Source organism: Colletotrichum orchidophilum, assembly GCF_001831195.1.
Source record: "Colletotrichum orchidophilum strain IMI 309357 chromosome Unknown Scaffold_60.1, whole genome shotgun sequence".
NCBI lineage: Eukaryota > Fungi > Ascomycota > Sordariomycetes > Glomerellales > Glomerellaceae > Colletotrichum > Colletotrichum orchidophilum.
Window position 1 is genome coordinate 107,179 of NW_019173016.1, and position 24,327 is coordinate 131,505.

Consider the following 24,327-nt stretch of genomic DNA (forward strand, 5'->3'; position numbering starts at 1 on the left):
TAAGCAAGACAGGGCAGAATGAAAGGGGCTCGGGTTTCCAGCGAAGAGTGCGAGATTCAGCTGGGCGGGCAGTAGAGGCGGAACAAACAAAATATCAGCCCAGAGGTGGCATGATTCATGCCTCTGTGGGCTTCCTCCCACCTCGCTTGTTATTGAAGTCATGGAACGAACAATGCTAAGCGCAGAATTGCGAGAGTCGGCCGGTTCATCCAACACGTATGTCCCTGCGCGTACCTTGGGGATAGACACATGGGATAAGCATAAAGCAAAGAAAACCTTGGAAGTTTAAAAAAGTCGGAGCTTTGACAGCAACGCGTATAAACATTACCCCCGGACTAGTCCAGCCATGCAGATAGATATCTGGCCATGATTCCGTTCGATATTTAGACCAATGTCTCCCTCCAATGCCGAGCTACCCCCCGCATAACCATGTCCTTGTGCTTGGCGCTCCGAGATGCATCGGATAGCTTTCCCAAATCAAGACCTCCCGCAGCACAATCTCATTTAAAGCAGCCCCCCGCGGCAGTCATGCCAAGCTCACGCCCGCTGCGCAATGCAACGCTGTCCCCCCCTGGCGTCCTCCTCACCTTAATCGCCCTCCCGCTCGTGTTCCCACATGACCAGCATCATTCTCAGATTCTCTCCCGTGCGCATCCCAGGGGCAGCCTCCACGTCCTTCCCTAATCATCCTTTCGGTCGACGATGGTAGGCTGGGCGCCATCAGATGCGCGACTCTGGGTGGGAGGGTTGCCACGTAAAGCATCGCCTCCATTGATCACCGCCACATACTAGGAAAGAAGCAGGTCACATCCGCGATGGGGAGGCGACACGACGGACAGCGACATGTCTAATCAAACGGAAGGGGCGTTGCGACTTTTTCCACGTCGCCATCAGGCGCATCGCGTCGAGGAGGAGGACATGGAGGCTTCCTGGAGCAAGTTCTTAAGGGAGATATGCGCCTCGGCAGGCAGAGACCTTTTCGCGACGGGCGTTTCTTTTTGAGTTGCTTGGTGCTGCGACCTCCCCAAAATCACCAGTTCTAGAGGCTTTCCCCTCCGAGATGCATTGGTGTCTGCGGGTCACAAAGGTGCTGCTCGGCTACATCGTGGCCACGGCCTCTGCCGTGTGAGTTTGACCTAGCCCGACCCTTGAGAAGCGAGTTACGCAACGGATAAACGCGGTTGACTGACGTGGATACGACAATGATAGCCCGAGCCAGAACTTTGTCCCACGGCAATCTACCGACATCCTCGCGTCCTATGAGTACGTCGTTGTCGGTTCCGGGCCGGGTGGTGGCCCACTTGCTGCCCGGCTCGCCCTCGCCGGGAAGAGGGTCCTGCTCATCGACGCCGGCGACGACCAGGGAGATTCCGTTCCGTACAAGGTACCCGCGCTGAACCTTCAGTCGACAGAGTATGGCCCGATGAGATGGGACTACTACGTCCAGCACTTTGCCGATCTCGAGGCGCAGAAGAAGGACTCCAAGATGACATATCGGCTCGCAAACGGGGAGCTCTACGTCGGACTCAAGCCGCCCGCTGGCGCTGAACCACTCGGCATCTTGTATCCCAGAGCTGGTACGCTTGGTGGCTGCGGCAGTCACAACGCGTTGATCACAGTCTACCCGCACAGGTCAGACTGGGACGGCATCGCGAGCTTGACCGGGGACACCACCTGGGCGGCCTCCAATATGCGCAAGTATTTCCAGCGTCTAGAAAACGCAGAGTATTTGCCCAACGGCATAGTCGGCCATGGATTCGACGGCTGGCTCACCACCTCTGTGACGGATCTGGGACTCGTCGTCAAGGACGTCAAGCTGCTGACGGTCATCCTGTCCGCCGCGTCCGCCATGGGCAAGAGTCTCCTCGGTTTGATCTTGTCGACGATCCAGGGCCTCGGCGAGGTTCTCCTGCGTGATCTCAACGTCGACCTGCCCGGCCGCGACTCGGCCGAGGGCCTCTACCAGGTCCCCATCGCCGTCGACAGCGGCGTGCGCGTGGGTCCGCGGGAGTTCGTCCTGGACACGGCCAACGCGAAGAACGCGGACGGTTCTAGGAAGTACCACCTCGACATCAAGCTCAACACCCTCGTGACCAAGGTGCGCTTCGACCAGAGCGGCGCGAAGCCTCGGGCGGTGGGAGTAGACTTTGTCGCGGGACAGAGCCTCTACCGCGCGGACCCCCGATCCGGCGAGGCCGGCGAGGGCGTCGCCGGATCCGTAAACGCCACGGCCGAAGTCATCTTGTCAGCCGGCGCTTTCAATACCCCACAGCTGCTCAAGCTCAGTGGCGTTGGCCCCAAGGAGGAGCTATCCTCTTTCGGTATTCCCTCCATTGTCGATCTGCCTGGCGTCGGCACCAACCTACAAGACCGTGAGTATTTTTTTTCTTCTTTTTTCTTCTCCCGCGACTTACTGCTGGGAGAGAAAATCAATCCGTGTACAGCGGTTTTGACTGATCATCGCACAACAGGCTACGAGACGTCCGTTATTGGCGAAACGCCGACAGACTTTCAAATCACCGAAGGCTGCACCTTTATCCGTCCTGGCACAGACGATCCCTGCTTGAAGAAGTGGGAGGAGGGCACCGCGACCGGGCAGCGGGGGATTTATGGCTCCAACGGCATCAGCCTCGGTATCGTCAAGAAGTCGACAGTAGCAGAGGGAGACCCGGACCTCTTTATCGCGGGCGCACCGGTCGCCTTCCCCGGCTACTATCCCGGCTACGCCGCCCAAGGCACTGCGGACCAGAGACACTGGACGTGGATCACCCTGAAAGCCCACAGCCGCAACCGGGCCGGAACCGTCACGCTGCGTTCAGCCGACCCGCGGGACGTGCCCCAGATTGACTTCCATTCGTTCCAGGACGAGGCCGATGGCGCCCGGGACATCCAGGCCGTGGTGGAGGGCATGAAGCTCTCGCGCAAAATGTTGGAGAGCGTCGTGCCCCTTACGGGAGGCTTCACCGAGGTCTGGCCCGGGAAGAACGTCACCGATGCGGACTTGCCCGCGTTCGTCAGGAATGAAGCCTGGGGCCACCATGCCAGCTGTACGTGCCCCATTGGAAAGGACGGCGATGCGACGGCTGTCTTGGATGCAAAGTTTACGGTGAGAGGGACCGAGGGTCTGCGGGTGGTTGACGCGAGCGTGTTCCCCACGATACCTGGGTATTACATCGCGTCGGCGGTGTATATGATTAGCGAGAAGGCGGCCGATGTAATTCTTGGGGTATAGATATGTACTCTCTATGTCTGTTTTCCATCTACGGTTACGGCTACACCAGGCGGGCGAGAAAAGTGCGCCGTGGGATTTTGAAGTGTGACCAAGAAGCTGGGTCTCTGACGTTCCCGTAATTACGCACCTGCTGCATACTAAACAACGTTAAAATTGATGAATCTACTACACTACTGCCTGAAATTGAGTTCAATCTGCTGGCTCTGCGACGTTAGTGAAAGCAACGCTAGCTGAAGGCCATAGCTGAGTTGAGCAGGGGATCGAAATATGGGCGATGCTGAAAAGAGGCGGCAGATATCCGTACAAGCCGCAACGTCTGTACTCTGTACAGGCATTTCAGGAGACAGACCCTGTAGGAAAAGTCAATGCAGAATGGTTGCTGCCGAGCGCGAGGCGTCTCCTGAAGGCGCCTGTCTCACTCCTTATATCACACGAGCTGATCAGTGGATCCGTCAAAGTCCATCACTTTGCGGAAAACTACCGCTGTTCCTAGACTCGGCACAAGACGGGGTGTACACTGAGGAGAAGCCAGAAAAATCGTTTTTATTTCCCTTCCCGTGGACATCGGGGGAGAAACAGGAAGAGAGCGGCGCCAGGAGGTGATACTCAAGGGATCGAGGTTCTTCAATGCGCATCTCCCGAGCGATAGCCTACTGGAACACGGGGATAAGCCATGGCGAGGCGCAGAGCCGTAGTGCTACGCTATGAGAGGCTGGCTGTAGCACGAAACCAGGGGAATCTTTCAGATGGCAGAAGCAAGAAGAAGAGGAAAAAAAGGGGGCAGGGACCATTCCACGTGGTTTTTTGATGGAAGTTGCCAGGCTTGCCAACCCAGGATCAGTAGCGGCAGCGAGATTGCAAATGTTCAGCCGTCTGCCAGCATAACCTCCCGAGCGCGAACATGTTGCATGCGTTGGTGTGCTAACGGGGAACCATGCCGGCATAGGTTGGGTGGAAGTATGTCGGCAGTTGTGATTTAGGACAAACCGCGATAGAAAAAGTCCCTTGAAAGTTGGCAAGTTATTATTCTACAGGCAGTAAGTACGTTGGGAGTAGCGGCAAAATAGAAATTATGCAAAGCTGCGTTGAGACGGACGCTTGCGAGCAACACCACACGCTCCTCCTACTCCTCTACCCTCTTGCTTTGCGCCGCCTGGATGGAAGCAGCCATGGCGAACCGAGGTAGGTGTTGGTTTGGTCGCGTAGACCCGGCCCGGCCAAAGTCTAATACTGCCGCTATTTGATCTGGCAAAGTGACAGTTGACCTAGTCGGCCAGTCAAAGGCCGGCGGCAGAGTGATGGCAAAGAGTAGGGGCAAAGAGTACACTACATGTAGGTAGACCAGACGACGGACGTGGGCAGGGGGGGGGGGGGGGGGGGGGCGGGGGTGGGGGGGGGGGGGGAGGAGACAGGAGGGGAGAGGGAGGGGGGGGGGGGGGGGGGGGGGGGGGGGGGGGGGGGGGGGGGGGGGGGGGGGGGGATGGTCGCGAGGAGATTTCGAGGAGATTTCGGCTTCCTCTGGCGTTGGCGTTGGAAAATCCGTTGGTGTGGTACCCCGACAGCATCGACATGCCGATAGGACTCAAAGAGGCGTTCGGGGAATCCTTCTAGGAAGCAAGCGAGTCTTTTCTGTGGCTTTTTGTGTCCGCTTGGCTTTGCCTTTGATCTTGCCTCTTGTTGGGGGTGCCTTTTGCAAAATACTCGTAACTCGCGGTGCCATTCCACCCCCTCCTTTTACCTCGTCCTCGAAGCTGGCAGCTGGGCCGAGTCCCCCAGCTCAGCTCTCGAATCTGGTGGAAATGCAAATTGCCAATGCAATTTGGACGTAGCTAGCCGTTTGGCTGTCGAGGGGTCCCGACTCCCGGCACAGCCAGAGTGCTCCAGGCCATGCATCCACCACCACCACATCAGGTCTCTCTTAGTCTCCAATACGTTGGTATCCGTACGGCGTCCGTACCGTGTTTTTTCTAGATGAATCTTCGTCTTAGCAACCCACCCTAGCCAGTAAGCCCGAAATGAGGACGCGACGCGGACCTGGCCTGGCCAAGGTGTGGTGTGGAGAACGTCTTACCCATTTAGAATTCTCTGGCGAACAGTGGCACGGCAGATTGAGAAGTCTGGACGACACGAGCGTCTGTGCAAAGAAGAACGATCAAATGTCTCGGGGGCTCATGTCTTGGAAGTTAGGCGGCCGGCATCCCCCCTCCCGCTGCGGCGTCGCTCTCCTCCTCATAATAGTCATCACATAGTTAAGGTAGACTACCTACCACACACCATCACGACGACAACCACCACCACCACCATCTCCAACGTAGTGCCTCGGGGGAGACAGGGACTCCCGCCCAGCCAGTGTGGACCGCAGATTCTCATCGCGGCGATCAAGACGCACGGTTAACCTTCCCCCTCCCAGTTCGCAAGCACGTCCCGTGCCCATTGGAACGGGGCACAAACAGCTTATTCCCCGCGACCCAGGGTCGCAGGCGCGCGATAATCCTTCCTGGGCTTTGCGATTGTTGTCTTGTCGTCCTCTTTGCCTGCCTGCTTGCAATCACTATGACCCCCTGGCCCCAAAACCCTGGCAACGAACCAAGGCACGCAGCTTCAGCTAATCCAGCCAAAAGCCAAAGCACGCAGGGTTTGATGGACAACGGTGTACCATTGCACTCGTTCGGGAAGCACGCTACACATGGGTGACACGGTGATTTGATGGGCTTTGCACCCTTTCTGGCTCCCCTTGCCCAGGGCATCACGAACGTCCGGTCCCGCAGTTCGCTGATCAATCCAAACGACACTGGACTGAAGCTGGTCTAGGCCGCCGTAAACTAATTTGATTCCGATAGCAGACGCGCAGGAAAAAAGTCATGTACCGAGGATGAACAGACCTCCTTTCGTCCCTCTTGGAGACTTTGACACACCCATGGCTCCGCACCGCTTCATGGGCGGTCTCGAGTCAAGCAACACCCACCAGTGACCACCACCACACCCCCCGGCAAAACGTCACATTGGGAGCGGCAAGCACAGATGGCAGATATCCGTATCTCAAATGCGCACTTGCCGAATGCAAGATTTACTGCCGATATTCTAGAGATTTGCAATGGGCATGACGTCCCAGGCATCCCCCTACACTGCCGAATCCAATGACTTATCTGCGCCCCCCTCCTCTCCAATCCATCAGCAACAAAGGACAATAGCAAGATGGGGGCTTGATCGGCAACGACCGAACCGGTTCGTGGAGTTCGGTTCGCTTGCTTCCCCGGAAAGCCTTTTCTTGCAAAATGGATCGGTCACAACTCACAAAGCAGCCTCCCAAGGCTCTCCCGCCTCGAGGCGGGAGATTTGAGAAGAAGAAAAACTCTGCTAGATCTGTTTGCCGGGTGGGGAGCAGAGGGCAGGAGGGGGGGGGGGCCAGGAGAAGAGGGGTGGGAAACACAGAGAGACACAGAAACACTGTGTGTGAGGCATCGGAATGTCAGCCAGGACTCTTCCTCACGTGGCGAGACCGTTCTCAGCTCCCCACGCCACCAGCGCTAAGACGAACATGGGTTGGAAGCGGACACTGTATCTCAGAGCGACCTGGGCGTGGGTGTGGGAGTGAGGGTGTAAGCCTCACTCTATTTTCTCCCGAGTAGACACACTGGCATGCTCGCTTTTCTCTTCTTTTCTCATCTCGTAATCGTCTCCGTCTTTCGTCTGGTCCCAAGAAAGAAAAAAAGATTATTCCTTTTCTCCTGAAGATTTCGGGCCAGGGGGGGTCTAACGCTGACCCGGTGCCAGCTAGTGGTGGCATATGTCAGTCTCTTGTCTTGAATGGCCCGGCCGCACTGGCTTTCCTGTCTGATTTCCGGCCCTTTATGTCAAAGCGGACGGCCTAGCGCAGGTCGTCTCTGGGGTTAACTGCTCTAGCGTTGACTTGGTGCTTGGAACCTCCCTTGTACCTGGCACTACGGCATCTTCATCGTCCAATGTAGACGCCGTGTTTGTCTCTCTTGGGTACAATCACGATTCAGGCTCCGAGCTGGGACAATGCCTGCTTCTCCCAATAAACCCCATTTTGGCGTGGTCGGTGGCTTGCCGCTTGATTCTTGTCTCTATTCATGGCCGTAGACTAGGCCTCGACCTGTCCGAGAGCTCTTTGGAGGAGGGGAGAAACTCGGCTGGACAAGCAATCACCTAGGTGAGGTTCAGCTTTGCCCACCGTACCGGGAAGAACAGATAAACAGCTGAGCTCCCACGTTGGTTGCTCCATGAGCGGAGAGAAAGAGAGAGACCTGTTTCTGCATCATCTTCCCGCCTTTATTAGCAGCATTGACCATATCGCGTCGTGTGCAGGTCAAATACAAGGCTACCCTCGATAATATATCCCAGAGCCTCTCAGTTCCAACACCACGGCCTGATAACAACCTCATGTCTTTACAGCCGAACGCGGCACAAAGACGAGGCACTATGACCGCTGCCATGTATGGCAAGCCAAAGCCCAAGGAGTCCGTCCTGGACCTATGCACGAGGGCGACGCTCCTCGGAAACAACATCTCGGTGCGCATGCTCGAGTTCCTCACCAATGTCAAGCACCAACCGCACGGCTTCCGGGAGCTCGCCAATGACTTCCTCGACATTTGCCGGATACTGTGGTCCATCGAGGCCGGCCTCGCTGAGGCGGCTCGCACCCACCAGGAGTTCCCCGCCGACATGATCAAGGAGCTCGACATGAAGTTCCGTTCGACCAACTCCGACTTCCAGGTTCTCGACCACATGATGTTTGAGTTCCTCGAGTACGAGAAGAAGGGTGCCATGGGCAGGATCCAGCGTGGCTGGCGCATGATGTTTGCCGACAAGGAGATCCTGAGGATGAGGGAGTCGATACGCAAGGCAAGAGATGCGCTGAGGATGAGTGCCCTCGTTTTCCAGTGGTCTCTCGGAAACTCAAAGACGGATGACGCTGTTGGGAACGGCTATGCTGGCCTCGCCGCCGCGTTGGACCGCATCAGCAACCACAAATCTACGGTGCGGATATCCAAGTCCAAGTCGTTCGAAATCCAGTCGACGACACCACCAGATCGCTCAGACGAGAGATCCCCTCCCCTCCCTCCCCTTCCCGCTCTCCCATCCCAAGCCCCCCACATTCCCCCTCCTTCTTTGGTAGAAAAGATGTCGGCAGACTTCGTTCTTCAGGAGGTGAGGCTATCACCAGACCCACGTCGTCGCACGTCCATCTCCAACAGGAGTCATCACAGCTCCTCAGAGAACGGACATTCTACCAGAATCCCCGACCGCAGAATCGGCCGCGACGATATCACCATCTCAGAGCACGGTCATTACGACGTCCACCCTGTCAGCACAAGAATCAACATGGAGAGGAGATCAGCACGGGACGATGTGACCATTTCGGACCGTGGCATGTCAGACCGTGGCATGTCGGATCGCGATACGTACGACGCTCCCAGTCGCATCTCAGACAGGAGGAACCTGCGTGACTCAGACAACACCATGTCGCCGTCGTCATCAGGTACAGACACACTCATCGGCGAGCTCCAGAGCATCGCCGACAGCATTCCAACCAAGGTCGTTCGCTTAAAGGCCGATCCCATGACGATGCCTCGCTGGACACCGCGCCACAACGCTGACGGCAACCCATCGCTCAAGACCTCCCTCATTGCTGCTGTGCAGGGCAAGAACCACAAGCTCGTCGAGCAGCTCCTGGACCGCGGAGTCTCACCCGACACCGGCCCAGACCAGCACGTCCTGGTTGACGCGGTATTGTGCCAAGATCATGAGGCAGTCCGCCTGCTTCTTCTATTTGGTGCCGATCCCAACTCTGCCGACAAGGATGGCATCACTCCTCTCTTTGCAGCTGTAGAGATGAACTCTCTCGACATCACCAAGATGCTTCTCAAGTACGGCGGGGACCCCAACCTGTCCGCCGGGCCTTCACAAGAGTCCCCTCTTGCCATCGCCGTTATCGATGTCAAGACCGACTTTGTTCACATCCTCCTCACTTATGGCGGTGACCCCAATCACATCATGGCCAATGGCAACACTGTCCTGATCGCTTCCATGAACAAGACGACACCAAAGAAGTTGGTCGACCTTATGCTCGACTATGGCTCCGATCCCAATGTCAAGAACAGAGAAGGCAAGACTGCGCTGTTCGAGACAATCATGGCTGCGAGAGTAGATCTCCTCACTGCTCTCCTGGACCATGGCGCCAACCCCAACCTTCCCGGTCCCAAGCACATGCTTTGGCCCGCCACCTACCAGGCGCCTTGCTTAAAGGTCCTCCTGGCCCGCGGCGCCGACAGCAAGAGGGCCCCCGGTAACATGGAACTCGCAGTCAGCATCAATAACATCGAGTCCGTCCGCGTCCTGCTTTCTGCCGGCGTCTCGCCCAACACCAAGAAGGACGGCATCTACACACCCTTGTGCACCTCCATCCGCGATAACCGCGCAGACATCTTTGAACTCCTCCTCACCAGCGGCGCCGACCCCAACCTCAACTCCGCCGAGTACCCCGCGTTCAAGTGCGTCACGCACTTCCGCACACACTTCCTCCCTCGCCTGGTCGCCGCCGGCAACGACCTGCACAACCCCAAGGGCATCATCGAGATGGCCGTCAAGGTCAACAACATGGAGGCCCTCAACTGGCTTCTCGACCAGGGCGTCAGCCCCAACGACAAGGGCGACGACGGCAACACCCCTCTGACGACAGCCATCAAGGAGGGCCGCATGGAGATGCTCGACGAGCTGCTCACGCACGGCGCGGACCCCAACGTCCGCGGCAGCGACTGGCCCATTGTCATGTCCGTCATGCACCCCGAGGTCCTCGAGAAGCTCCTCCCCGCCGTCCCCGACATCCGCTCCTTCAAGGGCCTGATGGAGCGCGCCGTCGTCGCCAACCAGCTCGAGAGCGTCAAGCTCCTCCTCAAGGCCGGCGTGTCCGTCGAGGACAAGAACGGCGGCGTCTTTTCGCCGCTGACCTCGGCCATCCGCGAGGACAATAAGGAGATCACCCGGTTCCTCATCGAGGAAGGAGGCGCCGACATCAACGCGCCCGGCGAGCACTTGCCCATCGTCAAGGCGGTCCGTCGGTGCCGCGGCGACGACACGGACATTATCGAGATGCTGCTCCGCAAGGGCGCCGACGTGAACAAGATTTACCGCGGGTGGAACGCCATCTTCCAGGCGGTTGAGAATGGCGACGCCAAGGTCCTCAAGCTTCTCGTCGAGGCTGGCGGCGTCGACCTTGATGCCAAGGACGATGCTGGCCGCACCGTCATGGAGATTGCCGCCGGTCGCGGTTGGGAAGAGTCGGTTGGTATCATCCTCTGGGATGGTAAGAACAAGGCGTGATTCCCCCTTGACCTACCGACCCTTTTCACGCTTTCAATTTTTTTTCCCTCTCTCTCTCTCACGTGTAATTGACTCAATGCCGAGAAATGGCGAAAAAATTTAATTTCTTTTTGTTCATGTCCATGTACGAGATACGGAGGGATGGGGTGGGGGTAACTGAAGTTTTTGTCATGGAACATGGCGGGGCTTTCTGATATCAGATTGATTTGTTCTTCTAATGCGCCTCGATATCATCTTGTCTTTGTTCACTTCTATACCTCACTGCTTAGACTCTAGATATTTCAATACCTGATTACCCAATTGAATTTCATTACCAATTTACTCGACTGTTGTGTACATGTCATTGGTGCATAAGACGCGCGCAACCTCTGAACTTGGACTTGTGAAATAGATGGTGGAAAACGGCCAAGCCCTGGTTCAATTCTTTATTAATTCGGTTATGAAACCATTCTTCCACGAATTTTGTGCATCCAGTGCCAATCTTGAATGAAGAGAGTCAAATCGTTTCACGCACTGGCAACCAAACAGCATCAGTCAAAGCCAAAAAGCAAGCGATTTGCCTCATGCCTGAATCGAACAGGCGATCTTCTCATTACTAGTGAGACGCTATACCACTTAGCCAATGAGGCCGATTGCGATGCGTCGCTTGTGTACTTGCTGACGGCGAGGGGCCAACGGCAGATTCATTTCTCGAGATTGTTCGTGTTGTGGGTTGGGAAGGGCGGGTGCGTTCGTCCCACCAGCCCACTCGGTTCGCGATGGAGACACTTGAGGGGAGCAAGGGTTCGACTTCGCGGTAGGCCCCCCACAGAGCAGGAGCGGTCTTTCGCGTGGAACCCTTTGATCTCGAACGTAGAAAGCTTTTGATATGACGTGAGCGAAGTGTTGAGCTTGCCTGGACGTTGTAGTATTGCGTAAATCCAACGAGTTCCAGGACATCATCATCAACCCCAAGTATTGTGGCTTCTGCATGTGTGCATCAATAGCTTCCTTGCTTGTTGCACATATTTAGAAACTGTGGATCATGGTGGCTGATCTGAGAGATGTTCTTTCGTATATTACTCTATTTCAGTCTAATAAGGTACGCATAGTCTATGGTTGGAAAAAAGGAACGTCGTGTGTGTAATAATCGGTTGGCTTACGCCGCAAAAGGAAACGAAGTTTGGAATTGCATGTCTCGGTCGAGACGGAGACGGCAAACATGATTGCAATCCTCGGAACATCCAAGTTGATGAAATGCATGTAGCTCTTGAGGAAGAAAACTTGCTTGGCGGCTACAGCCCTTTCGACGCCATTCGATGATGTAAGATGAGTCAAAACTTTCAAAAATTAGAACAGACGTCAATATTTTCATGATCACCAGGTACTTACGTCTCTAGCTTGAAAAGCCATCACACCATGTAGCACGTCTAAGCGGCGATTCAAGACCTGGAGGCAGCGGTCTTGGGACGTTGGCATTTTGCGCAGGTCGAAGCCGTCGATGGTGACGAGCTTGCAGGACACTGGCACATCTTGGAGGGATCTGACAGCGCAGTGATGCCTGTGGCCGGAACGATTGGACCAGGCATGTTGACTTGTGCGTTTGTAAACGGTGGTCTGGTTCGGAAAGAAAAATATTGTAAACAAGAATGGAAAGTCTTGACGTAGTGATGTTATGAATGAGTCGTGCTGCTTGATGCTCGTTGAGATCTAGGTGAAAGAGCAATCGCCTTTGCATATATATATATATACAATCATTTATAAGTAGATTGCCTTAAACTCCAGTCGTTACATGAGCGTTGCAATATGGCCAGCCACACGCTGTCAAAACAGAGCATGGCAGAGCTGACAAACAGGTTTTGTTTCGTGGACCGAACATGAAGACATGAGACTACGCTTTTAGGAAATAATAGAGAGTCAAAGGGATCCTTAGCCCTACAAGGCATGCTACACCAACACATGATGTATCCACAGCCTCGGTTTGAGCAATCCTTTTCCCTTGGACCCGGGTGGCTGGTATAGGCAGTCATCAATTCAGGTCGTACAAACTCATCCATGTGAAGGGTTGACGAAGGTTTAGAAAAGGGCCCAGTCGTGGCCATTAGCCGAGAGGCAGCAAGATTGGCTAGCATAGTATGGCTGGAGATAGGATAATGTAGGATCTCAGACCAGTCGGGCCGTTTGAACACGGTCGGTTGTCGAGGCTAGCCTCTAAGCTCGGCACATTGTTAGGAGATACTGAGTATTCATCGTTATTGTAAAGGCACATGAAAGCTCGCCAACAGCGAATCATAAGGACGAGCAGGCAAAACTCTGCTCCAGGAATGTGCCGCAAAAGTGGATGACTCTCATCCCTAAATCTTAGTTCAGCTTTAGTTGGCTCTTCTATCATATTGAAATCGACAATGCACCCCCTCTCCGCGGCCCGCGTTGTATTGCTAAGCTCACGAAGTTTCAATCTTGAGTGTTGATTACCCTTTTGGGAAAATCTACGTTGACTCGTTGAGCCGCAGGCTTAGGGCCAAGAGAAAAGAGGCAGTTTCCCGAACAGGAAACTGTACGTCGCTAAGCACAGCCAAGCCGCGATTGCGCATTGTGATTCGTTACTTGGGGGGGCGGCGTACTTGAGGAGGCTGATTTAAGCGTCTTACTCATTCTCCAAAGAGTCGGGCATGGGGGCGAAAAACGAATCAGTCTGACAGATTACGGCTCTACGGGCCAGGCACCAGGTCTCATGTCGTTTTACAGACTTGCCTTTCGGCTGACACGCGTAGGGCTGAGCTGAGATTTTATCACGAGGCAGATTGCATGGCAAAGATCGATCATGCACGATGAATTTCCTAATGGGATAGAGAGATGTTGGCGGTACCGATGGCAAGACGCTACTGTTTCCGAGACTACCGACAGGCAGGCAACTCGGCCGAGGGGCGGGAGAAGAGGGTGGGGGAAAGGGGAGGGAATATCGTCTGAGACACCGTCGCTGCCATCAATGCTATCGTAACTCTTGGAAGTACCGGGTGACCAGGATTGTTCATGTTCTTGCTTTCCGTTCTGAATTTATCTGCCCTAATTCCAAGTTGCGAGAGACAGAAAATAAGGAAGGGTTGCGGGACCTTTGCAGACATTTTTTTCGACGGCGCCTCTCCATCAATATTTGCATTTTTAAGGAGTAGAATCGTTCTGGACTCATCCAGTCACAAGATAAACATATGAATGAAAGCCTCGAGTCTCTGAGTCTGTAAGCCACCTCCGCAGGCCCACAAATCGCTACACGACTAAGCATGGCGGGCTGAGACATTTCTGTAAAGGACTTTTTCTTCGTATCCTGGCCATTAATGATTCACTCTCACTGCACTGCGATCACCAGGTCCGTTTCCGTGCGGCAGAATAACGTGGGAGCCTGGGATTTGCGCCTAAGGCAGTACAACTTGAAAGATAGTGAGCGAACCCCTCATTTAGGCCGGCCAATTCCAACCTCGGTCACCGTCACCGCATCGGAGCCATCAGCATCCTACTCACTGAAATCAGTGCACATTCGATACCTAGCCCACGTTGCTCACCTGGTCCCACGCATATTACTTTTTTTCCCCCACAGACTTGTGTGTTATCTTTATAGCAAACTTCTAGCGAAAGTTCGAGGCTACTCCAGGGGACATTCGCACCGCCTTGTTTCTCAGACAGGCATCTCGTCCGTTGAACCAGCCCCCAATAGGTGTTATCTCTACCACCGGAAGTTAGGCAGCGCCTAGATACGAATTATTTGCAAATGAAGTTGTATATTTCTTCAGTGGCTGCTTTAATCCGAAAACCTGATAGCGTAGGTGGGCTCAGGGTGAGCAGGGTGAGAGTGGGACTTAAGGAGTTTCTTTCGGCCTAGTATAAAGGCAAACGACGGTGAATCTAGAAAGCCGTTCTACTCAGTACGTGAAGGTGAAACTTTGAATCACTGGATTAATTTGTGATAATTAACAAGTAATATTAAGCCTGTCTATGCCTATACCAACTCGATTCAGCTTCTCTTTGCATCTGTACTAAAGATACTGGATGGACCACCTCCAAGGGTAAGTCTAGGAGCTCGATGGCATGAGCATGAGAGTCGATGCTTGTTAAAATGAGGGGTTCTGGGATGACTTGAAGGTCATGCTTAGTATTCTTATCCGCAACCCTCTGCCAATTGCGTATTACACCAGGTTTCAGCTTTAAATCCCATGTTCCACGCCACCCAATACAAGCATAAGTGGACCTTACGTGATAGAAAATCTTGAAAGCTTCGCCCTTGCGACCATTCCATATTACCATTGTATGTAAATGTGGTATTAAAAGTGCACTTATAGCAGCACTTCTCATGAGCTTGTTTATTTCGAGATTTTCTGTTTGGGTAAGTATCCTTGATGTAAGAGTGAGGGATCTCATGTGGCTCCAAACCCAGTCTTGCTGGCATGAACGAAAGAAGTCCAAAGCATCAATCATGAATGTAACGGAGAGCTGCTCGAGACCAAGACTCCTTTTTGCGAAGGCAGCACTGACCGTAGGTGATGTGATCCGGATTATGCCAGGCTTAGTGATTTGTAACCCGCCTCGAAGCAACGTAATATACTCTTCGTTGGTCTCTTCAAATACTGATATTTGCTGGAGTGTTTGTGGTAAATGAGATTCGATAAGGTTGAAGTATTCTGTGGCGCAAGTAGTCAGTAGATATAATGGACAGGTATAATTATTTTATCTTACCGTGATCCCAAATAAAATCTTGTGCCAACTTATCCCAGCTTTGCCATGGCTCATAGATTAATGACTGTAATCGAGGAAGTTTATCGAAAAGAGATCCCATCACTCGAGGTTCAATCTTTCTTCGACATTGTCGACGAAGTACAAATTGTGTCACCGCTTTAACTTGAGGGAGGTCTTCCTTGAATTTGAAATAGAGAGGCTCGAAGATTCGTAATAAAGCCATTGCTTTAGGGGCATCGACCTGACGTCCATTCACCCAGCCATGCTGAGAGTCGTGAAACGAATGCTTTGAGTCGAGGTTATGTGATTGATGACCAGACCGGTCGAATTCCAAATCAGCATCCTCGCCACCACCTCCAAAATAGAGGTTCTTAAAACAATGCTCCCTATCACTAGGAGATTGGATGCTGAGCTCCAGTGTCAGCTTTGCTCCTTCTACCACTGGCCATCGAGACAAGATCCAAAAAAGCTTCGCGATTCCTTCTCTAACCACTTTATTATTTCCGCAAATCCATGAATAACTTTCAGTGTTCTGACAACTTCGACATGTATATGACTTTAGCTCGATATTCAGCCAGATATGTCTGACAAGCTGTGCTTGTTTTACACCAATCATAGCTTCCATATCAGCTAAGCATGGTACTTGTAACTTCAGCTGGCGAAAGCTTTCTTTCTCTAGTATAGCTTGCCACTCCTTACAAACAGAAGCGCAGGCGCCCCAACCAGAAGTTTGTCTCATAATGATTTCAAGTATCATATACCGTAGTTCCCATGGCAGAGAACCCCACGTTGGTGCATATGTCGGTGCGGTGTTATGGGGCTTAGAGCCCGACATTGGAGCCGGCTGCATCAGCACGGTCATTAGGGTGTCAAGAAGGAACTGAAGGTTGAGCGGTTAGGCAATCAAAACATCGACTGAGCGAAGTCTGGAAAGGGGAAATACCTCAGGAGATAAACCTGGCGTAGATGATAAATGAATGTGTTGTATAATTTGACTTCTTCATTTGTTTCGTTAAAGTTACGTCTGAAGGTGTGATGCTGGACGATTGAGGGATCCAAAACGGCGGCCAAAAGCGTCAGGGGTATTCATTCATATACGAGAAAATTTCCATCTGACCAGCAGGGTAAAGACCATAATGGTGTTCCCCCCCCCCTCCCCCCCCCAATTCCTGAAACAAACAGAACTTTCAAAAAAACCGTAAACCTTAGGCTTCGCGATAGTTCCTGCAAATGCTTAATTGCTGAAAATATATTCAATCTGAAGGCATCCTACATGACGATGAAACTGTGGCTAACGAAACGGCCGCCGGGGACACATCACATCTCTGAGACGCTTAAAGCAATTCTACAGAGCCTTTCCACCTTTCTAGGAACCAGAACCAAACACATTGTCACTGCTATACCTGCAGTCAGAATCCCAACTATACGTCTCTTACTCTTGACCATCCACCTCTGATACAGGGCCGGGGCAGAGGGCCGGGCGGCGTGGCTTTGAGAGCTTGATAACGGGTGTTGGATGTCCCTCAGGTTAGCTACACATCCGGCTTCTAAATGCACGCCGAAGTTCCGAAGCCGGTGACCCCAGACACTAAGAAGATTGTGGACAAGAACGATAAGAGCAGACTTTTGGCAAAGACTCGCCGTGTATATTAGGCCAGAATATTTCCAAGGCTGGGGAGTTGTCCCTGGGGAGCTCGCGGGTGACTCTGCTATTGGGGTGCTTAATTTGTAGTGAATGACAATCCAACAGGGCAATGGCCAACGAATCCACGATGGTTGTGTTGGGGAGCTCGCAAGACGTAATCCTTCTTAGTGATAAGCCGCTCTGTGATGGATATATGCAAATCCCCGATAGTCTAGTGGTGAGGATATCTGCTTGTCATTGAATTTCAGCGATTCGCAGGGGACCGGGGTTCAATTCCCCGTCGAGGAGTTTCATTTTTCGACTCCACGTGGTCGATCAAGCCTTTTGTCCTTTTCGTACTCCAGGTTGCTGTGCTTTAATTGTGTCTGATGGCATAGATCCATGGAATATGTTTGATCGGGGCTGTAATTGATTAAACTTCAAGTACTGACTAAGGTATGTAGATCAACAGTTACCTACCCCACTCCCGTGCAATTCTTATACAAGAAGTTACTAACACAACCCTTTTAATGCTAGTATTAATCCTCCGCCGTTCAAAATTGTTACGCAGCTGGGCTTGGGTAAATCTTCTTCCGCATCTCTCGCCTCCTCCTTCAAGCCCTGTTCCAAAGTAGCGTCTCCAAAAGCCATGAACCAATTTAGTACTGAATGCTGAATACATTCTTGGCAGTGAATCCAATACTTTGGTCCCTGTTTCCTCTCAATCTTGAGTGCATTGGCGACCCCCTTGGACTTGATGCCAGCGCCGGTCTCGTTGAGCGGGCGCGTCATTGCAAGTACGCTTGCGTCGGGGTTCATCTCCATGGCGGCGTCTACGATACCGGGATCTACTCCGTGCGGGCTGTACAGAATGACCTCGTTCTTATCATTTGAAACTGCACTCTTGATGACGATTGCACGGTATAGATGCGGATACTTCTTGGTCTCGTCCTGAAGCCGGAAGACGGACAGCCACCCGGGCATCTCTGGCGTGACGGGCCACGCCTGGTCGCGAGCAAAATCCGGGAGGTCAGCGACACTGTCAAAATGCTTCATTGCGGAGATGGTAGCAGCAGCGTCTTCCACGGTGAAGACCCTCATTGACGGATCAATGGTTCGCAGCGTCTCTGCACGCAGGTGATCCGGGTTGGTATGGGTGACGACAACCGCATCGAGGCAGTGCTCGGTGTCCTCCTTCAAGGCTCCTTGGAGCCCTCAGCCGTCTCCTCAATTTCCCGGACCAGATCTTTGCAGCACAGGCCTCGATGCCGTCTAGTGCCGACTTTTCTTTGAGCTGCATCCGCAAGAGATAGGCGGTGAAAACATCGTTGATGCCACCGAGCCAAGGGTCTTGCAGGATGTGGTAGAATGCCTTATTTCCAGTCGTTCCGGGAGGCTTGGGAATGGAGACGAGCCATGCATTGTCGCAGTTTGCTAGAGTCACTATCGATCGTTTCGGTGGTTGCTTTGCCGAGGCAAGTGCGGCGATGAGATTTGCGCGGCCCACGGCGGGAGCTTGCACAGAATATAGATAATGTTGTGCACTGCAGCAGGGAAAGGTAATGATGATATCAATCCATACCTTGATCATTGATGATAAATGATCTTGATCAGCACTGCGCGGCGCGAAGTGTCTCTAGATTCAGTAAGGGACTTGGTAAATCCGACCAATGTTGAGGTTTGGGCTGAGCCTGTCAGATTTTAGCTTTAGCTTCACATGCCAGCACTGTGCTCTCATGGAATTCATACATCTCTGCGCCTACTCCTATCCCTCATAAGGGCCAATTACTCAATATTGCATATCCATGTATAACACGCTTACAGCATCCACTAATTGCTGGTTGACACTTTTTAAGACAATGGAATTCAAACATATCCAATGCAGTTGCTTTGAAAGATTCGTCTATGAATTGCTGATGTTAACTGGGATGATTTTGATTGGCAGTCCTTATCGCTAAGCACTGAGAATATGGCAATTCTGCTGATGCCGAGAACTCAGGATTCACGGTTCGCGGCTAGAAATTACAAATCACGCTAATAGTGCTGATTACACAGGGGGGATGTCTAAGTGCCGTTCATTGACGCTCAACAACAAGAAACCTTGGGGGCCGGGGTGGTAAGCTAAGAGCCTGGCCTTCTCCCACGTCCCGCATTTTCTAGGTAGCTAATAGGTGCCTAAGTCCCTATGTTGGATTGGGAAGGGTAGCACCTGAGGTAGGCAAGCCAGCATCAGTGGATAGAAGCTTGGCAGAGTCTAGACTGTATCGCATCCCAAGAATTCGGGACCAACCGAGATGAAAGCAATTATTACATGTTGCCAAAAATACAGATAAGCCAAATAAGCACAAGTCAATACACATCGACAGCATCGCTGACTCATCTGGGCCCTTGCTATTGGACACAGAGGACTCCGGACGGGCTCCACTTGCCGCCTAATTACCTAGTCGTCGGAACCGGATGAAAGCGGAGCACACAAAAGCAAGACATTCACGCTGCCAGCTGCCATTTTGGCGCGAGTAAGGAGTCGTCATTTTTCCTAATTTGGTCAAGTCCAGTCGCGCTCCTCTTCCCACCTACATGCACCTACATGTACACATCACTCAGATTGATGTCAGCGACCTGTCTCATCTCATCCCACCGGGCATCAAATTCTGACATTACATTTGCCTGTCGGGAGGGACTGGAGATTTCTATGAACTTCACACGTAGCACAAAAAAACCCCGCAATTCAAAACCCGGCCAATACCTGGGCCTATGGCTGGTCAAACTCACAGACGCTCTCGCAACGGTTCGTCAACCCACTTCGATGAGGCTCTCGCAGTCGCGATCAAGTCTCACCGCGCTTGGCCCCTGCTACTGTCCGCTTGGTGTAGAATCTAACTTTTCTCTTTTCTCGACACAGGATGTGGGACATGCCGAACGGCCCGTATCAAATGCGACGAGGCGCGCCCATTCTGCAAGCAGTGCGAGCGCCGTGGTATTGTATGTACCGGGTACCAGATCAATTTGAAATGGGTTGAGATCAGCGATATCGGCCCGGGGAGCCAAGCTGCTCCAAGCAAAAGCGTTATCAAGCCGCGAAGCTCCTTGACGATTTGCCCATCAAAGAAGTCGACCGCTTGTAGGAAAAGACCCAGCCCCCCGACATCCGTAGCTATAGCACGCAGTCTGTCAGTCGGGCCAAAACTTCATTCCTCGTCGGATGCCTTCATATTCAAACACTGGGCCGATTCCTTACCAGAACTTGTGTATCCTAACCCAGAAGGCTACGACAGCATACGACAGCCCTATCTCGCCTTCATTTGGAAGGAGAACTCTATCCTTCTCCCAGCTATTTTGGCCGCCGGGTCTTCTCACCTCTATGCTCTTGGGAAAATCAGACAAGCGGAAGTACTCGAGAGGAAGCAAAAGGCGCTCTCCACCATGGTGGCCTGCGTGAAACAGCCAAGACCAATCTTGAGCGGCCAGGGCCAGAACCAGACGTCATTCCCAGTGTATCTAAGTGAAGAGGCAATCGCAGCATCATCAGCGCTGGTCGGCATGGAAATCATGCAAGGATCACGGACACCGTCAATCGTGCCTCTTCTCCGAGGCATCAGAGCGCAGATTGAAGAGAGAGAAAGGGCACGGAAGCGAGCGGATACAAATTGGCAAATCGATAAGGATACCCCGATGATGGCGGTGAACGTCAAGATGATTGCTTACATTGACACGCTTTGCTGTGTGCCATGCGCGGCACACCCAGTCTTTGACCAGCAGTCCTGGCAAGATTTCATCCTGCCAAAGTGTCCACAAGACTCTCTGGATAGTGGCCCAGACATCGTTTTCGGATACTCTAGGCGCATCTTGCCCCTCATAGGCGCAGCAGCTTCGCTGGTCGACGACTTCTTTCGCAAAACGATAACGCCAGAGGCCTTTGTCTTCTCCCGCTATCGCCTGCTAGATCAACTTGAATCAGCTTGCCGAGATCTGCCTGCCGCGCAGCATCAGCCGGACGCAGAGACCGACCCGTCGGCCCCGTCGACGAGCATCAAGATTCGAGATTCCAACGCTTGCATCGCGGCTGCTCTCGCCCACAGCCTGGCAACGCAAATCTTCCTGGTCCGCGCGGACGAGGGCGACTCGAGCACCGTCAGGGCGGAACGTCCTACAAAACACCCCCAGGCCCTGGTCGAGCAGCTCTCCGGCGCCGTCGCCGCGGTTCCGCTCGATACCCATGCCGCAACCATGATGGTGTGGCCCGTGTTTGTGCTCGGCTGCGAGAGCATGGCGGTGAGCTCGAGGCGGCACGCAGTAGAAGCCCTATTCGAGAGAATCATTGACAAGCAGAAGCTTCTCAATATCTCGGTTGCTCTCCAGCTTTTGCGGGAAAATATGTGGAAGATTGGTGGTGTGGCGGCACGCGGTTCGAGCCCTGCAAGAAGTTTGTCCCCTGCAAAAGAGCCGTATCGATATACGCAAAGTGAATGGGTCAAGATGTGCTGGAAAGAGCGACTGCAACTTTGTTCGGCTTAGGAAAACGATACCTCGGATTTGCCCAGTGCGAAGATTTAGCGCTTCAAGAACTTCTATATGTACGAGAAATGAGCTGGCACGTCAGACAGCAGGTGATGATTGGCTTTTGGCGAATGATGATAATGATTCTATCTGTACTCTACATTGATCGATCCAAAATCTAAGTACACGATGTTTGATTAAAAAAGGCTATTTGACAAGAATGTGACTGGTTCACAGCACAGTATTGATCATAGGAAAAGGGTGGGGGTATCTTTCCAGTCTCCGTAGTACAGAGGGAAAAAAGTCATGACATCTTCTTCGCTTGCTCCTCCAATGTTTGAATAAGTTTGCTCCTCTGCCGAATCTTTTTACCCCACTTGTAAAAGATAAAGGGGACCGGCATGAGCACAACCTCGGCGACACCGACCGTAATGCCCGCAATGCGCGGTGTCAGAGCGGCATACATGCTCTTGCCGACAAGCACCAACACGGCGCCCAAGATGGACCGGAAGACGAGGTTGCCGGCCGACGCGGAGGTGGCGTACATGCCAAACACCTTTGAAATGTAACTGGTGCCGTAGATGAAGACGAGGCCGAAGCCGTAGCCAAAGGGGACGCCGGACAGGACGCTCCAGTAAAAGGGTATGTCAACTGGCAGGGACGTCAGCGCGAACGCGAGCTGGCCGACGGGCTCCAGGACCGCGCCGATGCAGATGAGGAGGACGACCGCCTCGGGCTCCTGCTGGCCGGTGTCCGGATTCTTTGGTTGGCGGTTGACCAGCTTCCTGAGGAGCGGCTCCGTGGCGAGGACGAGGGCGATGCCGACAAAGACGCCGAGGAAGGCGAGGCCGGAAATGGCCACGCTCCAACCGCGTTCGTTCGTGTAGACGATGGGGAAGGCGACGTAGGCTAGCTGGACGATGGCGTAAATGACGGAAATGTACATGTTCCAGAACATGAGCACGGGCTCGGTGAAGGAGAGGATAAAGGGACGGGACACGGCCGTCCTGATTCTGCGGAAGATGGGGACGGTGTCGTCAAAGTCGGACCAGTATCGGTGGTCTCCCTCTTCTTGTCGCTTGTTGGCTGCTTTCTTCCTGAGGAGCGTTGGCCGGTACGTTTCTGGGACAGTCATGATGAACAGAGCTCCGACGGCGGTGGAGATCAATGACATCCAGTTGAGCGATCTCCAGCCAAATGCTTCGACGAGAAATCCACCCTGTCATGATGGTTAGCATCGAACTTGGAGGATTTCTCAGCAGTGTAGCTTACCATGAGAGGCCCGAGAACGGGACCGTTGAGGGGTCCAAATGAGTACACTGACATTGCCAGCGGTAAGTATTTGGGGTTGGTGATGTCCATTATCGATCCACCCACGTTAGAAAGCATGACACTTCCGGCAACAGCACTAAGTTCTATGTGAGTGACTTATCTTACAAGAGGCAACGTTAAGATGACTTACCCTAAAAAACGTGCCACAATCACCATGGTAAAGTTGGTCGCGAGCGCGGCGAGGGGGATCAGCCCCAAGAATGCGGTCAGGCCGCCAATGTACATTGGCCTCCGGCCAAATGTCTCGCTCAACGGCGCCATGATGAGGGCACCCAGAGCGAGGCCGACTAGGTAGAGAGAGATACCAAGCAGAGGTAGCGAAGGGTTGGTGACGTTGAGCTCTTGGCTCATCTGGGTGATACCACTGGAGTAGGCGGTCGAGTAGATACCCGTCGCCAACGTCGTCAGGGCAAACATGGCGACGACGAGCACCCGGTAAGCCGTCGACCAGTTCTTTGGGTCGTCCGGGTCGCCGTCCCAAAAGTCCACGCGGAAGGCCTTCAATGCAGTTGGTGGGCCCTCCTCGCCGTCCTCATTCTCGGGCTGTTTTTCATACTTTTCAAAGTCTTTGACATCAAAGTCAAAGTCGGGTACGTAAAAGGACCATCGTGGTGGGAGGGCCGTCTTCTCGTTGAAGACGCCTTCAATGTACTCGTTGGCGACGGGGTAGTATGATAACCTGCTGAGCCGCGGGAGGCGAGAGAAGCGGTTCGATGGTGGTGGTTCAAGTCCAAGAGGTTGGAAGCGTTGGCTCCTTCGCATCCACGAGCTCCTGGCATTGATAAAGGAGTGCCGACCAGCTGCTGCTGCTGCTGGTCTCGGTGGGAGAGGAGCGAATCTGGTCTGCTTCTGTCCACCTGGAAGGTGGAACTGTAGCCTGGCGGGGTCAGGCACTTGCAGAGAGTCCGACATGGTGATGGATCATTACTGCTAGCTCTCCCAAGTTGGCTTGGTAGCGGTGAGTGAAGGAGGGGGAATGTAGTATCTCCAGTTAGCGATGGGCCTCATTGAGTGATAACTGCAAGAGGAAGGGAAAGGAGCCCGCCGAGGACGGGGACCGACCCTATCAGGACCACGAAGTCCAAGGGACGAGGACCACATCGTTCTCGCTTGATATGCAACGCATGTCTTGGATAATTGATGGGTAGCGTCTTAGAAGGACGTAAGGCCACGCCCATGCCTCCCACTTCCCCTACCCACATGGCATACGTCGTTAAAGCCGCCAGCGTAGGGTGGCTGATGATGAGCTGTGTTCCTCCTCCTGCTTGGGGACCCCGGGACCAGTGATCGACGAGGGTCCCCGTTGGCCGCGGATCGGCGGCACCGGAGCGATAACCCACGAATTATTAATTTCTCTGAGAACTCCTGAAATACCTGACGGGGCGTGAGCCCACAACGAACGACCGCAGCAAGATGCCAAACGGAAAGCCTTTTCGAGTGGCCCAGGCCCCATCCCAGCACCTACGCGTCGAACCCCACGTGCCGTCACGGGCTGGCGTTATATCAAACTGTTGTAAGGACTTTGCAACCGAGTTGTGCGTGGGGTGAATACGTACCCTCGTCGGATCGAGTCAATGCGACGCTGGTGAGG

General features: G+C 53.4%; 7 protein-coding genes across 7 annotated transcripts; 4 read left to right on the forward strand and 3 right to left on the reverse strand.

Moving 5' to 3' along the window:
* Positions 1-1,060: 1,060 nt before the first annotated feature.
* On the forward strand, positions 1,061-3,232 carry CORC01_07468 (GMC oxidoreductase; the record flags this gene model as incomplete). The annotated part of the gene is made up of 3 exons (XM_022619104.1): positions 1,061-1,125; positions 1,210-2,372; positions 2,472-3,232. The coding sequence occupies 3 exons, from the start codon at positions 1,061-1,063 to the stop codon at positions 3,230-3,232; spliced, it is 1,989 nt and encodes a 662-aa protein (XP_022474369.1).
* A 3,275-nt stretch (positions 3,233-6,507) lies between these two features.
* Positions 6,508-6,861, forward strand: CORC01_07469 (uncharacterized protein; the record flags this gene model as incomplete). The annotated part of the gene is made up of 1 exon (XM_022619105.1): positions 6,508-6,861. The coding sequence occupies one exon, from the start codon at positions 6,508-6,510 to the stop codon at positions 6,859-6,861; it is 354 nt and encodes a 117-aa protein (XP_022474370.1).
* A 775-nt stretch (positions 6,862-7,636) lies between these two features.
* CORC01_07470 (uncharacterized protein) lies at positions 7,637-10,576 on the forward strand (the record flags this gene model as incomplete). The annotated part of the gene is made up of 1 exon (XM_022619106.1): positions 7,637-10,576. One exon carries the CDS (start codon positions 7,637-7,639, stop codon positions 10,574-10,576), a length of 2,940 nt encoding a protein of 979 aa, XP_022474371.1.
* A 3,957-nt stretch (positions 10,577-14,533) lies between these two features.
* Positions 14,534-16,133, reverse strand: CORC01_07471 (uncharacterized protein; the record flags this gene model as incomplete). Its single annotated transcript, XM_022619107.1, has 2 exons — positions 14,534-15,228; positions 15,284-16,133. 2 exons carry the CDS (start codon positions 16,131-16,133, stop codon positions 14,534-14,536), a joined length of 1,545 nt encoding a protein of 514 aa, XP_022474372.1.
* Positions 16,134-17,283: 1,150 nt separating this feature from the next.
* On the reverse strand, positions 17,284-18,498 carry CORC01_07472 (uncharacterized protein; the record flags this gene model as incomplete). The annotated part of the gene is made up of 3 exons (XM_022619108.1): positions 17,284-17,330; positions 17,426-18,109; positions 18,165-18,498. The coding sequence occupies 3 exons, from the start codon at positions 18,496-18,498 to the stop codon at positions 17,284-17,286; spliced, it is 1,065 nt and encodes a 354-aa protein (XP_022474373.1).
* Positions 18,499-19,661: 1,163 nt separating this feature from the next.
* Positions 19,662-21,422, forward strand: CORC01_07473 (uncharacterized protein; the record flags this gene model as incomplete). The annotated part of the gene is made up of 3 exons (XM_022619109.1): positions 19,662-19,695; positions 19,810-19,889; positions 20,193-21,422. The coding sequence occupies 3 exons, from the start codon at positions 19,662-19,664 to the stop codon at positions 21,420-21,422; spliced, it is 1,344 nt and encodes a 447-aa protein (XP_022474374.1).
* Positions 21,423-21,708: 286 nt separating this feature from the next.
* CORC01_07474 (major facilitator superfamily transporter) lies at positions 21,709-23,648 on the reverse strand (the record flags this gene model as incomplete). Its single annotated transcript, XM_022619110.1, has 3 exons — positions 21,709-22,623; positions 22,677-22,812; positions 22,867-23,648. 3 exons carry the CDS (start codon positions 23,646-23,648, stop codon positions 21,709-21,711), a joined length of 1,833 nt encoding a protein of 610 aa, XP_022474375.1.
* Positions 23,649-24,327: the final 679 nt, after the last annotated feature.